General features: G+C 41.4%; 1 protein-coding gene and 1 pseudogene across 1 annotated transcript in view; one reads left to right on the top strand and one right to left on the bottom strand.

Moving 5' to 3' along the window:
- Positions 1-8,675, top strand: part of dbo (Kelch-like protein diablo) — a 50,689-nt gene extending 42,014 nt beyond the window's left edge. The window contains exons 8-9 of the mRNA XM_065426531.1: positions 2,000-2,208; positions 4,253-8,675. Coding sequence (XP_065282603.1) covers positions 2,000-2,208; positions 4,253-4,444 — 401 coding nt within the window. The 3' untranslated portion in view covers positions 4,445-8,675. The remainder of the gene's footprint in view (positions 1-1,999; positions 2,209-4,252) is intronic.
- A 6,666-nt stretch (positions 8,676-15,341) lies between these two features.
- On the bottom strand, positions 15,342-17,152 carry LOC135897819 (uncharacterized; annotated as a pseudogene).
- Between the last annotated feature and the right edge of the window lie 1,372 nt (positions 17,153-18,524).

Genomic DNA, 18,524 nt, shown 5'->3' with positions numbered 1-18,524 from the left:
TACTTAATAAGTGAATAAATTCTTTTTCTTTACATTAAGTTCAGAATTGTGTTTCTGGGTTCAGTGTATGCAATATGCATTAATTTTGTCAAAATTTAAAATGGCGACTGAGACCATGTGTTTGATGTTATCCAGAAATGCTCATGTTTTCCTTCTTTTTTTGTGTGTGTGGACCGGCCACAGCTGACATTTTTTGCTCATCAGCCATGGCTATAAGAGTGGTTCATTGCACAATGTTTGAAAAGAACACGTGTCCTGGCCCTGTTCACCAGTGAGGCCCACTGGATAACTCCGCACCGTGAGCACAAGTTTATGTGTTGCACATGAACCATCATAGTGCTGGCAATACAGGGCTGTGAAATTTATTAGGGTAAATTAAGAGCGCATACAGGCATCGGTGAGCTCCTATTAAGTTGAATGGAAGTTGACACTTAATAGCAATTTTGTGTTAAAGGGCCCCTCACCGGGCCACGCAGCAAACTTCGGTTATATATTGGAAGTTATTGCGTGTCCTCTAGGGAGCGTTCTGCCTCAAAAATTTTTCAGATCGGCTTATTAATAGCTGCGATAGAAATATTTCAGTGCCGCGAACCCATGATTTCATCAGGCAAGCTACACCGCAAGCCTACACGGTCTCTACACTTGCCCCGGCTAGCCTCCGCAAGCAAAATTCCTTCCCTGCATTCTCCCATACCGGAGCTCAAGGATCGCGTGACTTATACGTCACGGGCCCCGCCTTCAATTTTTTTTTTTTTTTCTCCTCGCTTTTTTGCAGCACGGCGCACTTCCGCTGACGGCGTCGCATGCGAGCTGTTGTGATTGTCTTGTTTCCCGCAGCGCACAATTTTGCGTGCTGTGCATGAGGACACCTGACTAACGGTATAAGTCAGTGCTACACGAATACTGAGGCAGACACAAGCAGATCACAGAGCATGATCGTGCGCTGGAACACGGTAGAAAATGACATAGTTTTGGTGTCTGCGCGCATGACTGCACAACGCGGGAACAAGCAGACAAAACGGAAGTACATCTTTCTTGCTGTGGTGTGAAGTAAAAAAAATACACGCATACATTCGGTTTGTGTGTTTTATTATTTCTCTAAGCTTTAATTCATCTATTCAAGCAGCATATTGCACAAATAACAGATGTTTTCTTGACTAATTCTCGAAGTGATGTGTCCCCACGAACGACGTCGCCGCACAGACATGTGTACATAGGCGCACTAGCACGTGTACATCACCCTCCGGCTTGGAGCGTGGCGACCATGAGGAGAAAAGCAAATGGCATCCGGTTTAAAATTTCTGATCTTTCCGCGGCGTGTAGTGATGTAATACTTTGCACACACACTCGTTATTGCACATTGTATGCTCTACACTTGTCAGCTCAAAATGGCCAGACCTGGTGAGGGGCCCTTTAAAGCTGGGAGCTAGTAAACTTGCCTTTAAACAATGATATTTAGTTGTGCAGACTTCTATTTACGATTTTATCATAAAATTATCTATTTCTATAGGTTGCGATTGTTGTATTGATGCCACTAATTTGACGATTTTTCATTCGCGGCCTATTTAGGGCAAAACTGGTTTCAACAGTCACCGAGTGACTGTTGAAACCAGTTTCAGTCACCGAGTGATATACAGTGACCGAGTTATTTTTCAGAGCCTCACTTTTGGGACCCGTTCAATTATTCGGACCTACTGGCAGCAGCACCCCCAGTAAAACAGCAGGTGTTTTGGCTGCCAGTGCATGAATATTTCATGAATAGACATCATAGACATTTCTGTTTTTCTGTGATGCAGCTAATTTCTTTTCTAATAAACAATGTACGCCTTATCTATAAAACAGTTTTAAGTACTTCTCAGCAAATTTTTATGATTTTTTTGCTTTGGCAGTGGTATTTTTTAAATATTAAGGTTCGCAGGTCTGCTACTGCTATGTCTGTAGAAAGCCAGTAATGTTTCTGTGCATTTTTCTATTTTGGATTTTGCCCTTTTTTTTTCAGTGGAGCGATATGACCCACGGACCAACCGCTGGAGTTCTGTGGCATCCATGGGCACTAGGCGCAAGCATCTGGGCTCAGCTGTTTACAGCAACATGATCTATGCTGTTGGAGGTCGTGATGACACTACAGAGCTCAGCAGCGCAGAACGCTACAATCCACAGTTGAACCAGTGGCAACCAATAGTGGCCATGACTTCACGGCGGTCTGGGGTCAGTAATTTCAGATGGTGGTTGAGATTAGTTTGTCTGCATACAGCAGTGTGTAGACCATGTTTCTGCTAGCTTATGCACTGACTATGGCACTACTACCTGAAGTCATTGTATGATAGGCCACATAACGATAAGGGAACGCCTTCCAACGTGTTATCTGTCAAACATGTTGCTGCGAGTACCGTGCACCTGTAGCGAGAAGAGACATTCACACACTAGCGTTGCTAAGATGAATATACTCTCTTGGGTCACAAGAATGACTTCAGTTTTTATGGTGTATCAGGAGATTAGCTTAAATAAATTATCCAATCAAATGATTTTTGGGAAGGGTGGGGGAAATGTGTGAATGTGTTTTTTGAGCTAGATTAGTTAGATTACCTATCAGATGGTCAGTTCTCATTGTGGCGTGCTCCTTGTTCTTGATGTAAGGAGTCCAATGTTTTGTACATTGGAATATTTTTATAGGCATATGCTTACAAAAAAATTACGCCGTTTGTATCTTCAGCCACCTCTGTCGCTCAGTTAGAAGTTTACTGTACTGTCAGGAAAATTGTTTTCACTGAGCACCCATCATGTGCTCAGCATGGCAATCGAACAGATTTATCAAAAAGGTTTATCGCAGCTGTACTGTGCTGCAGACAGCAAGCTTAGCAGACAACTCTTGTGCAGAGAGTGTGTGCCAATTTCAAACATTCAAATTCTCATGGTAGCACTACCAATACCGTCAAAAAAAAAAAATAAATTGCTGGACAACTTTCAGTGTTTAGGTAAGGCTATGGGAACGAAGGCTCTGCACTTGTGTTAGAGCACCAAGTAGTCTGTATCTGCCTAAGGTCACTTATAGTTTTGGTTTCTCCGCCTACAGCGTCACCGTGGCCAAAAATCAAAGCTTTTCTGAGATTTTCCGTGCCAAAACCACAATATTATTGTGAAGCATGTCATAGAAGGGTTTTTTAATGTGCACCTAAATCTAAGCACACAAGTGTTTGCAATTCGTCCTCATTTGGCTGCCACGGCCAGGCTCAAACCCCTGACCACGAGCTCAGCAGCACGACACCATAGCCACTAAGCTACCGTGGTGGGTATCAAAGCTTCTGGCAAAAACTGCAATAGTTTCATTTGTTTCATATTGTACCAAGCAAAATAATATTAAAGACAAAGTGTGGTGTACTACATAATGCTATTACATGTGTTTTCATAGCGACAAGTGTCACTAGGTTTAGTGACATTGGATATTGCAATGTGTTCTTCAAAAGTGACTTATCACTCAAAAGTTCATGGTATAGGCTGGATGGAAGAGAGCAAAGGCCTGTTGTCCCATTAATTTGTTGTGAGTGTAATGCACACCCCGAGAGCAATGTCAAATTCATGGTCAGGCAGGAGGAAGTGATACTGCCATACTCATTGAGATTCTCATTTTTGGATGGATGCGCAAGTTATTTTAGCATCATTGCGTTTTGGTCAAAAACAAACGTGAACACTAACATATAATTTTTAAACAAATACAAGAAGTATATTAAATGACATTTTATATTTATTACTTTAAGAGCTGCAATCAAACTCGGGACTATATTCAGCAGCTGTCTCACACGTGTGCTTCGGTTCTGTAGCTTAGCCTGCATAGTTGCAGAAGGTTGTTTGCGAGTATAAACTTTTATCGTACCAAGAGCCCCACAATCCCATGATCCCTGTCATAAATTGCATGAGTGCATGCAGATTAGCACTTTCTACCATTTGTGGAATGCTAGAGCCATCCTCAAAACTGTGATGTTTTCAAATCGGCTGAAATACTGTGTTGGATGGAAAGCCCGTGATAGTGGCACCCTAGCACTTTCTCAGTCTGTGCACTTTGATACATTGCGAGATCTTACAAGATGTGCCTCTCTGCATTTACTTTTATGGGCAGCCTCTTGTTTATGGCAACACTAATTGTTTTGTCCACAGTTCTGGTACTGACCTCTGTGCACTGCTGTTATTGTTCAGGGACTGTAGGAGCCGTTAAAACTATACAATCTCTACACCATGGAATGTGGTACTTTTACAGGTTGGACTGGCAGTAGTGAATGGACTTCTTTACGCTGTCGGTGGATTCGATGGCACCACATACCTGAAGACAATTGAAGTGTACGACCCTGAACAGAACCAGTGGAAACTCTGCGGAAGTATGAACTACAGGCGTCTTGGAGGTGGAGTCGGTGTTGTAAGACTTCCACAGCATGAGGCGCACTACTGGTGAAACCAAATCTTTGGGGGTGCCCAAAAACCATTGTGTGGGCCTGTGCATTCAGAGACTTTAAATAGGTTGAAAGGTTCTGACCTTCATACTAGGCACCTTGGTGATTTTAAATTGCATGCCAGCAGTTGAAGTTAGCTACAAGGCTCAACCAAACATTGACTGGCCACTTCTGCTGTGTACTACTATGTGGTCATGTTTCATAGGTACTGACAGGCATTGATGCATGCTCTCTTGAGTTGCTAAAAGGTAGTTTTTTTGTGCCACACCTGCATATGTTTTTTAGTAGTGTATATTTTTAAACTAAGTGTGTATTTGAGACTACAGACCATTTAAGTATTTTTTCTTGTTTTAGCTCTCAGGGAGCTATATATTTGCAGTTGTGTTTTAAAGCAGTTGCACCTGCTTTAGCACTAATGGCTAGGCCTGCACAATTATTGCCATGTATGACTGTATGGCATGACAACCGGTTTTTAATACTCACTACTGCACTGCTGTTGGTGCCTATGAAGTGAGGATTCAAAAACAGTGTACAATGTGTATGAATGTTTTTAGAGTACATGGAAATGTTTTTAAACTTCCTTGCTATGCACAACCTACTCTACTTTACAGACAATGACAAATGCAGTCTCCTCAATTTTGGTGTAATTTCTGCACTAGTACAGGCACTGCAGCACTAACTACCCATATTTGGCATTTTGGAGAGCTAGTTCTGTACAAAATAGCAGAACAATAAGCCACTTGTTTTAGCGTCTGTTGCATAAACATTAGGAATGAGTAGCAAAGAAATTATTTTAGTGGTTGACCATTTTGGACATGCATATTAGCTATGATGTAAAACTGTGTGAAGCCCAGTGGCATTGCACAGACCTGTGAAGCTGCTATGTTGGTCTAGAACCAGAGATATTACTTGCTCATTGATGCTCGATTTTTTTAGCTGCAGCAAATTTTTAACATTATTTTACCATCCATATATGTTTTTGAGTTTACTCAGCTCATTCGTTACCCCACCTATTCGAATATGTGACTAGTGATTGATGATTTTGTCCACTAATTTCAGCATGTTAAAATAGCTTCCGAGATACATAGCAATATTCATTAAGTAGTCTAGTAAAAGGGCTTTAAGAATGTTGGATTTTTTGTTTTTGTGGTAGAACTGTGATTTTTGGCACAGCTTTTAGAGCTGTTTGGCAAAATTTTGCCCTTTGCCACTTCCAAAAAAAAAAATATGCATGCAGGTTTTGATTATGGTCCCCCAGTGCTGAAATTTTAGTGATCAGAGCATCAGCAGATCAAGCAGCAAGTCTTGGAATGACACTACATAGTCAGATTAACGATCTCACATTGCTGAAGGCCAGTAATTCGAAGTAAATGTCGGCAGCTGTCTGCCAGTAAGTTTAGGTTTCAACCCGAACTGGTTTATTCCTCTCAAGCACATTTCAAAAGGTCTGCCACATGTCCTACATGCAGAACTGGGCATTTTCATGATGGTTAGTATATCTGCAGTTTCAGAAAGCCCCAACTTCAGCTAGTTGTTCTGAATTGAGCTCCTATAGCAGCTGCTAAGCCCCAACAGAGAAGATTTATGATGACCTTTCTGCTCTAAAACCAGTACCAGATCATCAATACTAACCCAGGAAGGTGTACAAGCGGCACTAATGTGACATCTACTGTCTGGAGCAAAGTCTATCATAAAACAAATGTTGACAATCAGAAATGCAGTCTACCTTTAACCTACGAAGTAGAGGAACTGCTTCACCGCATGGCATGGCCACGGGAAAGACTAACCTGTTTGTGTTTCATACTGAAAGAACAGTTCTGTGCAGTCTGTTTTGTGAAAAGTGTTCTTTTTATCCATTTATCTGTGAAATGTATTTACTCTGAATTTCTTTTTACATCAGTTTTTTTTTTTATATAGATATATCAATATTTATAGTATCTTTTTTCAAACAGCCATAAAAATGTCGGATGCTCAAATGTTTATCTATTTATTATTTTTCCTTGCAACTTACGTATTTGGAAACGCCAATTAGCTTTCTACAGGTTATAATGCTGCATTATATGCGAAAGCATTGTCTGTAGTGATAAAATAGAATTGCTGTTTCATAGATCCCTAAAAAATTGTTTTTCTGCAGTAACAGAAGAATTCAAAAACTGTGGCGCTCTCATTCTTGATGTTGCCTATGGATGTGACATACAAAACTGTTGCTTCCGACCCTTTATTGAACACTTTGTCAAACAGTGCAACATGTGTCTCCCACTTTTCAGGTCAGCTTCACTGTGCTGTCACTGTAAAATGTAATTGCTGTTAAGCTTGCCAATTTTTCTCTTTTCACAGTGCTTGGAGGAAGCATATGCTGATTTTCCTCCAAGCACTTCTCAAGCTCTAGTTGAGATAAAAAAACTGTCTTACTAAAATACTTTTTTCTTGCATTACAGCATGTACAGGAAAAGACCAGGTATATTTTCATTTCCTTATGCGCTCAATGAAAATATGGCCAGGTGTCTTTTCGCTTCCAAATATAAGAAATAGCTCACACATGTAGAAGCACTAGAGTTTTTCTTGAATGTGCCAGAAAATTGCAGTGGTAACACATTTTTGAGTATTGCTGAGAGCTCGTGAACTGCTGCCAGACAAGCCCCTTAATAATGGAGAAATGGCAGACAAAACTCCGTGTTTGAGCAACTAGTGCTAGAGAAACATGCTTCTTGTGCATGAACAATGGAAAATAGTGATCTGCATGTTTATTTTAATTTCAAAAAATATGTTGTGTTTACCCTCAGTTTGCTCTCGATTTTGCTACAAAATAGATTTTTTTTTTTTTTTTTTCGGAATTGTTTGGTGTAACACTTGGCATCACTGCTTGGTTCGTTTGTCCGGAAAAAAAATGAACCAACACCACTGTCATATGAGCATAAGAGAGCTGCTGCATAAATTGGACTAGCATCACCACCTCTTAGCAACTTGAAAAAAAAAAAAAAAAGTGTGTGGATAATTGGTGTGGTAGGGCAACTTTGCAAGGTCACGGTTGATGTGAAAATTTAGTTTCATCTTGCCTTAGTCGAGATCACAAAATGGTTTCGCATTATTGAAATATGAAACACCCAAGCCCATGAAGTTTTCCTGTTTTCTTTAGTTGCCAACAGGCAGTGAGACCAGTCCATGTCCATACAGCAACTCGCTTATGCTCCTATGTCATTGTGTTTTTTTTATGAATAAGCCAAGCAGCAATGACAAGTGTTGTATTGAATGATGCGGACTAAAAAATGTGATCTTGTAGTGAAATTTGGAAATGGACAAAGCCTTCTACTCCCCCAGTAACTGTCATTGAAATGTGCATAAAGTGCAGAAACTGCGTTTATTCTGAACTGTTGGTGTAAAAAATTGTGTGTATGCAAAGAACTGTATTTATGCCTCCCTTATTTGTGACAAAAAGCCATGGAAGCTGGGACGCCAAAGTTCTGGGCATCCCTTCACATTTGTTGCCGGTGGTGAACACAGCTGCAGACATCATGGCTGCTGTTTGTATTGAAATACAACTGTTTCACTTGGAAAGTGAGAGCCACAGACTGTGGAGCATGTGTCTCCTCTTTGTGCTATGACCAAGCAAGTGGCGTGTTGTATGCTTGAACTTCTTTTTATTAACTGTTGCAACCAAATGTATGGGGTGGTGGGCTGCAAATGAATGTGATGCTTTCTCGCTGAGCTCTGTTAGGCTGGCCTGCAGTGTACATAATTGCCTGTGGTTCTGTGTAAACTTGGGGAAGTTGGACAAATGCTGTATACCACCGCATTCACATTTTGAAGTTGCTCACTGCAAGGCTGCCAAGTTTTGTGCCTCTTGCTCCCCATCCTGCATGCTTTTCTTGCCATCACTTGTTGCACTTACTTAGGTGCCATTATTGGCTTTTGTTTGAGGAACTTGTGCAAAAAATGCACCAAAGCACTACAAATGCTTTCTCACTGTAAAGAAAAATTGTTAACGTGCGCATGCTACATGAAGCTTTAGCTGCTCACAACAGAGAAGGCTTCACAGTACTGCTGCACTAATCCATTTGATTCATGCGTGCCACATAATGTATGTGTCGTGCTCACATACATTATGACATGAACTAGTGTGGCAATGTAGACCATTTGAGGAGATTACTATAGAGCTAATCTCTTTTCATCAGAGAACATTAGCATTTTACTAGTGTTCTTATCGGCTCATGCAATTAAACATGTTTCACACGATGCGTCTTTGTTTGTTACTCTTTTGGATTGTTTGAAAATGGCTTTGGCAAGGTTTGTCATCCATCTGCCCATAGCAGATGACAAACATTCAAATATTTCATTTTCTCACTCTAGACAAGCTGCAAAAAGAATGAACGTTCTGCTGCCACATGCATTCTCAGGAAGTAAACCCAGTCAAGGAATTTCAAGATAACTTTCAGCAACAGTGTGGTAGCACTAGCTTTACCATTGTTGTTTCTGGTTAATACAACATGTATCGCATTATTCGTTCTGGTTCATTGTTCTTTGCAAGGCTATTTGCAGCTTAAGTGCAGTGTGTGGGCAAAGCAGTTAACTTGAAGAAAAGAAAATGCTTCAGCTTTTTTTGTAGCTTTATTGCTGGCAACCACAAAAAAGTATATAAAGTGAAATGTGGTTTGCACAATGATAGAAGTGTTCACAAAAACTCTTATTACCACATCTCCTTACATTGTTGCACAATATGCTGCACAATATCGTGGCCCCTGTAGTGCAGAATCCCATCAACATGCGTAGCAATCTGATTTCAAACAAGCATGCAAATTTCATAGCTCCAGTGTTACGCTACGGAGAGTAGCCCATCTTTGCCACATGCGAACTCCATTAGCATGTTAAGCAAATTAAAGGAAAAGCAGCAAAACTTTCTTCAAGAGGCTGGGAAAAGAGAATTCACTTGTAATCATACCTACAGAAAGTAAATTTTCTTCTTTAGCTGAACTTGTGCTGCTATTTTCATGTTCACACATGTGCTTCAGGTGGATTATTCACATTGGGTACATTCACAACAAAGTTTTTTTTTTTTTACAGATCTGGCGAGATGCCAGTTCAGTTTTCATGGTGCACTTGCTTGGATATACTAATCAGCGTGTGGTGCTGAAGGCATACAATTTTATGTGAAAACTTTATGCTGGCAAGATACAGTGAAACATTACTACTATGAACACCAGATTAACAAACTTTTCAGAAATGCCCTGCTGACTGCTTACAGTTTGAATGTAAAATTATTTCAGTACTACGAACTTCAAAATAACTTTTCAGAATTACTATCGCTATTCAGTTACCGTGTCATGTTAACAACACCTCAGTACTATGAATTAATATTCTGAAATCTGGGTATTTGATCTCCATGTATCAGCTGGAACAGCAGGCTATCGAGACAAGGTGCAGGAAGCGGACACCGTGGCACATGGGTTTGGAAAATGTGAGACAGCGCCACAGAAGAAAAATGCGGAAAGGGATTTTTTTTTTCGATTGCTGAGACAACAGTTGCAGTTTCCATGGCGTGGAATGTGAAGAAGAAATAAAAAGAAACATTGCGCTATGAAGGCACTAGATCATCTTTGTCAATGGTTTTCTCGGCGTCTCTTTCACACGTACGACTCTTACTATTCGGTGGTGCATAGTGGCAGAATCTATGGAAAACGGCACAAGCCAAAAGCAACATTTTCATATATAACTGGTACAGTGACAACTGATGGGTAGAATGGTTAATTTTGGGGCTTTCACTATAATGACGTTTCAGAATAACAATTTGCTACAGTCCCCTGCAGTTCATTATATTGACATTTCACTGCATTGTTTTGACCATTTCTCATTTTACAACATTTCTTACAGCTTGACCCTGACGTGCCAGACAGCTTGAATTTCAGCCCCTTTACCATCAAAAGCTATCGCCATGCATGGGTGCTGCCTGCAAGTGTCATCAATGACTTGGATTTATCTAGCAACCTTACGCGTGTTCCATCATTCTGGTGGTGTACAATTGCAGCCTGTGCTCTTTCCATTCAGCCAACTTCAATAACAGCACCACCAACCATCGGCAGTGACACCAACGGTATAAAGTGCACCTCAGCCACTTTACAGGGTTTTGCTGCAAGTTCCCAAAATTTTCTATTACAGCTTTTTTTTTTATCAGAAAAGAGAAATCTGCTTTACTTGAAGTAACCTTGTGCTGAAAATACAGCCTGGCAACTTAACTGATTATTAGTATGTAATCAATTTGTCATGCCTGCTGTCACTACTAACCACACAAAACAAAGGTAGGCTAAAATGCACAAAAAAAAATAAAGCCCATTTATATCCAGCTTAAAAGTGGTTGTGAGCATAAAATACTCCTTCCTGCATGGTGATGTACCTTCACAATGCTTTCTTTGACACAATACTTTAATGCTGACACTCTCTTCCCTTGTTTATGACACCATTTCCTCCTCCTATGGTCATTGTCACCACCATCTTTCTTTCCACTCCTTGGTTCACACTTCTTTCATTATTGAGGTCACCGTTTCATCAGAGGAGGGCTACACATTGTTTTGCAAGCAGCAGTAGCTTATAAAAACATGCTGGCAATGATGAACACAGATTAAAACAACAATGCATGGATGATGTGTAATCATTAACAGAATTCATCATCTAAACAGGAAGTTTCTGTAGCAATGTTTCTAAAACTCGTAGAAGTGCAGAGTTCTTGAATATGAAGCAAAAGAGCATTCTACATAAATGTTTTCTAAACATATAGAGCACTTATTTCAGTTTGTGGTAAGGATCAGGGAGACGTTTCAGTGCTTATCTTGTGTGTGCACAATTGTGTGAAAGAGGACTAATTTTCAATGTCAAAGGTAGGAAAAGATGTGCTTCAGTCTAAGACGGCTATGCTGTGTAGAGAGAGAAAAAACAAAAACGAACAGAAGTACAGGCATACAGACAACCCACAACATCTTTTGAAAACGTTTACAATGCAGTTGCTGAGAATCATTCCACCCCAAGCGATTCAGCATTTTTGGCTATAACAAGTTAGTGAAAAATAATCTGAATTTTCATGGCTGCGTGAACCTCGTTGCCCTGTTTATTTTAGCCATTGCAGAATTTGTCATAATATGGTGAAGCTTCCATTATTCGTGAGATGATGTTTTATTTTTATTTCATTCCATTTCCATGAAAACAGAAGAGGCTTGGACAAAAAGTGAAGGGTAGTTCACTTTAGAGGTGTTCAGGCTTTCTTTACAAGGCAAATGTCTTTGCAAGTGACATAGTGCAGAAGTAGTTGCACAGTATGCGTATCTTCCATACTCTATTTCATACATAGCAGGCAAGCCTTTGGAAGCTAAGAAAGCAAGGCGTCGTAGAAGTGCCACTCCAAGTCAAAAGCGTGGCAATTTGGGCGAGTTGGTATGTCATGACTGTTTTAGGCTTGTAGCGCAGCTCAGAAAGAGCAAAAAGGAAGGTGGAAGGGGTAATGAAAGGGAACGGAGAACAGAGTGAGCGCTAACTTCCAACTGATGGTTTATTTTGCGACACAGAAGGCTACTTATACACTCAGCGAACCATGTGACATCGAGATTACACAAAACCGAAAGTAACCACATGAAAGCACATTCAGACAGCCTGTGGCGGCAGTCTGAGATACGCCAATTCATTGCTTGATAATGATAATGAAGGCGAGCTTACAGATGCATAGCCCAGACCTATGACAGCCTTTGCTTCGATGACTTCTCTTGTGAGCTGATTACGACTATGACCTACAATGACGCATTCCTCTAACTGGTTCGCAACCACACGTTTTGCAGTGCTGCACAAGAAACCCCCCAGCTGTAATACAATTCTTAGCATTGTAACTATGTTTGCACAGCCTATCACTCAGTAACATTTTTCAAACTTGAGTGGAAAACAATAAACAACACAATGTGTGCAATTAACGAACTTCTTTTTATGATTGTTATCATAGCTAGGAGGAGCCTCCTTATTTGGATTAGTGAGCTTGCAAATCCTCATAAGCTTGTTAGGGGCAGAAAACACTACACAAATATTCGCTCACTTGGCGATTTTCTTAAGATTATGTGAGACGGTGTGAACATAAGGAATAATGCTTGTCCTACCCCTGCAAGATTAGTTGAATTAGCAGGATTAGTTGCAGGATTATCTCTGTGCTGGTTGTCTTTTCTAAACTCTCTTAGAATCCGTTATGCTACCGACACTTGTAGAGACACAGGATAACCAGCCTTCGAAAGCCGTTCGCACTGAGAGGCAAAGCTAGACGAAACGGTATGGTGGCACGACTTTTTTATTTAGGCAAAGGTTAGCAATGCCTCTCTTGACCAACTTAAAATGAGCAGAATGAAATGAAAAAAGTGGTTTGTTAGCACAAGGTTCATAGCACCAACACGTGTGAATATCGGAACAAGCTAAGTGCAGATCCAAAAACCGGATCGTGTGATTCTGTGGGAGCTTGTAAGTAACGTCAAGGGGCGCAAGGCATTCTTTGACTATTGGCACCACCATGGCAACCTCAGTCTCAAGACCAGCCGGAGAACACTGAATACAAAACAAAAAATCACCCACATAATGAAATATTTTAAAAACAGTCTGATTAAGGTTCACTGACATGGCGACATCTAGGCGAGCTAAAAATAAATCACTGAGGAGGGGGGCAATGCACGAACCGATGCATACTCCATTTTTCTGCAAATAGATGGTGTCATTCCATGTAATGAACGTTGATGACAAATAAAAGCTCAAAAGTTCTAGAAATTGGTTACTGACAGCCCAGCATGATTCTGAAAATGGGTGACATCAAATTCATCAATTGTCTGCGAAATAGCTGACAGCAGGTCATTGTGACCAATAGAATAGTACAGGTCCTTCACATCGACGGAGAAGACTTGAAAGCCTCGATCAGCATTGTCCTTCAAAAAGTCAATCACTAGTGAAAGCAATCACTCCAAGCATTTCACAGTGCAGTTGCTTTTGATCTGTAGCACTTTGTACAGAATAACTGCATATATTACAAGTACAGCTTGTGGACGTAATATTGCATCAAAAATACCTACATATTTGTGCACCAGTGTGCGGCTTACTGTTTTAATGCATTCGCATCAGGAGTGTCAAAGTGGAAAAAATATGCAGATCTCACGGAATCAATGCAACGAAGCTTTCTATGCTGTTTGCTTTGATTGACAAATAATAATTAGCGATGATGTTGACAGCAAATGTGCAATTTCTTCAGCATTTAGTCTGATACGAGAGTGGCGAGTTGATGTAAAATGTTACCTTGCGTGCACCACCGCTATTTGTCTGTGTAGTACAGAGAACACACAGGGAGACGTCTTTGCTGGAGGCATTCTTGTTCACCATTGTTCATAACCTCCGAGAGGGTTGAGCATTATCATTGCCTCACATGGCACATCACATTGTGGCAGAAGTGTTAAACTTTAGTTGAATTATGGGGCCGTACGTGCCAAAACCACGATCAGATTATGAGGCACACGATAGTGCCAGGCTCCAGATTATTGTTGACACCTTGGTGTTCTTTAGCAGGCACCTATATCTAAGTACACTAGGATTTTTGTATTTTGCTCCCATCGAAATACGGCTGCGCCGGGACTGAACCTGCCACCTCGAGCAATGCCATAGTCGTCAAGCTACCGCAGCAGGCACAGAAGCGTTCATTTGACGTGCGACTGCTTCCGCATTGTCAATAGACCCTACAGTTTTAATGCAGCTTTGTGTCTGCACACCGTGTCAGCTGTCCACTTGACAAATTTGCACAGTGTTTATTTTTACAAAATAGAAGAAGCGTTTTATAGCGTACTTTCAGTTTGCCTACAACTTCCATTTCCTTGACTACTCAAGCCATCTTTTCCCTCTCCCACCCTCTCCCCCTGTATGGGAACTGCAAAAGAGGCAAGGTTGTTATTCACTCATTTCGCAACTCTGTCAGTTCTACACATTCTCTGCCTTCTCTCCCCACTCCTCTCTACAGTTCTATCCACGTCCCTTCTGTACTTGCACGTTAGTAGAAAAGTAAGCACTGCAGTTTCTGCAATGCCTTTGAGGAAAGGCAAAGGCCATGCGCTCTGAACCACCGCCTGACGCGGCGTGCAAGGAAACAGCAGCAGCGGTGCAAAAGTTGAAGGAAGACACAAAGAAAGCTTCGCTTTAAAAAGTGCGTGTGGGAAGGCAGTCATGCAGTAGAGGTATGTATGTATGTATGTAAAGATTATATATATGGGCATGTTCAGATAAAAACGGTAATCGAGGTCCCATGACCATTTTTCGTTTTCAATGAAATTTTTATATACGATGGGCAAATGTGTCCACACAAAGGAATGAACCTTAGTTTTGCAAGAAACTTCATAGTTTTCTCGGAAAAAAAACGTATGTCACAAGAGGTGGAGAACGTCGTTCTTGCCACTTCGCAAAGTTGCAAGTTTGGAGCTTCACTGCATGCACAATAAATTTTTTCTGCTTTTAAGTATTTTTTCGCTACCTTTTCGCAACATGTACTCTATGAACAAATAAAAAAACAATTTTTCGCTGTGTCAATCTTCTAAATAAAAAATCGCAAACTTTGCTTCCGGAGCTATTCGGTGCAAAAAAGGCACTTTTCAGGGCAGCCTCAGGGCAAGATGCGTAAATATCTCCACACTTAATCTTTTTCTCAGTATTTTCCAGCTACTTTTACTCACTTTAGGCAAGTTTTGTAGTTTTACACTTTACAGATATTTTTCAATATGGCCTCAAATTTGGCCGAAGATCAAAAACGTCAAAAAAGTGACAACTTTGAATTCGATTAAGAAAAAAGCATCACCCTCGAATTTCATTAAAATTTGCCTGAATAATCCTCAATAATCGTTAATTGTAAGGTACCAAAAAGGTGTTGCATTATATCGTTTTAAAATATAAAAATGAATACAAAACTGAGTTCATGTTTTTGTTATCTAGAATTGCTTTTTACTGCCTCTTAGAAATAGTAACTCTCAGAAATTTGTTTTAGCACTCACTGAACTTGGTTACATTTTATTTACCACAATATCCGAACGATCCTATATGTTTGTAGAGCGTCTATTCGCTTGTTAGCGGCGTTCTTGATGCGTCAAAATGGGAATAAATTCGCGATTTCACCTTATGTTTCAAGAACTGGTTGGCGGTGGTCAAACGTTTTTTGTATTGCCTAATTTATCATCCTAAGTTACATTGGTATGTAATCGATTCTTTAAAAATATTAGATAATTTATCGGTGCTTAGAAAAGTTTTTATATATAAAAATGAATATTAATGTGTTTATGAAGCCGACGTGTCCGCACCTGCATCTGTTTATCTCTGTGTTCAATGGTTCTACAGGGCACTGTCAGGAGACAAAACGTTGTCTTCTGAGGGGGACAATTTATCTGCAAGGTTTTTAATCAGCAGGAATTTTTATCGGGACACAGTTTACAAATGGTATGACGCTTTATGTGCAGATTGCAATTCAGAAAATCGTAGCAAGAAATAAACGGCAGCAGTTGACTTCAGTATGCGCACAGTATATTGTCCAGCCCACGGTGGAAGAATAAACTTCTTCCACCGTGGTCCAGCCCGAAGCAAAAACCAGATCACAGACTCTTCCATTCCAAAGCAGCGGTGGAGGCAACGTAGGATGCACTGCCTTCATTTGATTGAACGTACTCCCACATGTGGAGCGTCTGAACTCCAGGCACTTTCTTTGCCGTTTTCCATTCTTCCTTCTTCATTTCGCGAAAGTCTGCAAGCTCCCTCTGTGGGAGCTCCAGAATGGTGATGTTCTTTAGCGTTCCTTGAATTGCGTCCACGAAGCCACTGGCTGTTTGTATGGCCTCACTTACAGGCTTCCGCAAGTTGTGGTGTGATGCTCGATGTTTCACAAGCCCACCAACGCCGTTGCAAGCATTTTTGCCATGTCCAGTGGCCGAAAACATCCATTTCGTCTCTTGACATTCACTGTGTTGTAGCTCATGAAATTGATATTTATTCTGGAAGTGAGCGGGAGCCTCATCGCTCACATGTGTTACCTTAGTGTAGATTGGTGTGTTGTCTTCGAGGTGTGCTTTGATTTTCGACAGAGCCAAACATGCATGAGCTGAATCGCGAGACATATCGTCGGAAATAACGGCGTAGTTCAGAGTCGATTTTCTTGACGTGACAACGCAAGTAAACACGGTGACCTGCTTTTTCTGCCAATGGTACGCTTGTACTGCGTCTGGAAGCACAACTGTCCAGTTTTCGGCGAAATCAAAATGCAAAGCAATTGCACCTCTCTCGCAGCTCTGTTTTTCTGTATGTATTGCTTTTGCTTGCACAGATCTGATATAGTTGTGGGGAATCCATTTCATGGTCATTCTTAGAAATTCTCTCATAAATCATGAAGCGGTCAGAGTTTTTTTTACTAGTTCACCGTATTCCCATGAAGCAATCAACACCTCGTCCTCGCTGCTCATATCAAAATTTTCCAAAGTGAAAATGCCATCTCGTGGACAGTGCTCACAATTCCTGAGGAAACATGACGCAGTAGGTTCCTGGCATATGCAGAGACTCTGCATATCATCGGGAGAAAGCGACCTTCCGGAGGCATTATGCAGTCCCACAAGGCACAACTGAAAGTTTGCACAGCACACGCAAACACACACTTGCCACTGTGGCGAGCATTTCACCCACTTAGGACGCAAAGATATGAATTTTGTGAGGCCAACCTGGGAGGCAGGGTGAGCTTGCTTGTAGAGGCGGAATGCTTCTCGCAAGGACCGCGTCATGAACCATTTAGGTACCCATTCCTTCTCTCCCTCCTTTTCTATTCTCACAACATCCTCTTTGTTCGGTGTCTGTCTAGAGCAATCGAGTTCATCCATGGTGTAATATTCTAAAACGGTGGTAATGTCTTCGTGTAGTAGCTTACATTTTGTATATCGCTCCTGTGTTGACCATACGCCTTCTTCATCCACCATCTTCTTAGATTTTTTAATAACGTACCTCGTTGCCTCTGGAATAACTTCCTGCACATATTTCACGGTTAGGTTGCGTGGTAGCAGTGTCAGCAGCTGGCAACGCTCCTGAAAGGACATACACCTATTGTAGGTAGCATGTAGGTTGTCTTCCCAGCTGGTGCATTGCGCACATTTTTCTTGTGACGCACGCGAAGTCTCTGGGATATTATATGCTGCCTGTATCCCTGATCGTATTTTCGTCACCATAGCTCTTGCCACCTCTTCCTGCTGTCGCTTTGCATAGGAAAGTCTGAGGCGTTTTTTTAGAGCGCTCAGTGGCTTTAGGGGCGAGATTTCGGAGGTAAGGCTGACACTGGAGTTTAAATTTTCTACGATTTCTTCTCTAGGGCGGAATTCTTCGAATGTTTTGGTTGACTCTGCCTGCATATTATCTATGTCTTCCTTGAACCGACGGTAACAATTCTGACAGATGAAGTCACTTTCTCGTACTCGGAGAGCTTCTTCAGGAAGTAGGACTTTTTTGAGAGCTGCGACATTGAGGGTCTTTACACTGCGAAAATTACGTCCTTTTTCAATTCTCTGTTTGTGCCTTTTTGAGTAGTCAGCACAAAACCTTTGCCGCGAAAATCTCTTCATAAATGCAAAAGCTCACTGCTTCCGAAGATTATCGTAGGACAGAAGAGCAGGTGACGGATGCAGGGCCCAGGGGTGCTTTTCCAAAAAAAGAAGATGGACAGATGGATGGATTTTTAAAACAGGCTGCCTGCCATCGACACTGACGCTGGTTCGGTCTGGCGTATGAGCCGAGACTGAGATACCAAGTATGCTTGTCGTGGGAGCCCTCGAGCGCAGAGAAACCACGCCAGTACAGAAAACGACCCCACCGTCTACCAGGCCTGCAAAACGACACGCGAAACTCGAGATCCGAACAACATCCGCCTATCGGGCCTGTCTCGGTCGTAGGTCCAAGGCTGAGGTATAACTGCCAGGTGTTAAATGCGTTGCGATGGAAAGATGATAGCGGCGGCTAAAGCCTCGGTGTGGTGGCGGCACACATGGTGCTATGAAATTCAGGGTCGCGCCGGGCGTTATATAGCCA

The sequence above is a fragment of the Dermacentor albipictus genome, chromosome 1 (assembly GCF_038994185.2).
Source record: "Dermacentor albipictus isolate Rhodes 1998 colony chromosome 1, USDA_Dalb.pri_finalv2, whole genome shotgun sequence".
Lineage (NCBI taxonomy): Eukaryota > Metazoa > Arthropoda > Arachnida > Ixodida > Ixodidae > Dermacentor > Dermacentor albipictus.
Note: the sequence above shows the minus strand (reverse complement) of the source record. Positions and strands in the feature narration are given on the sequence as shown.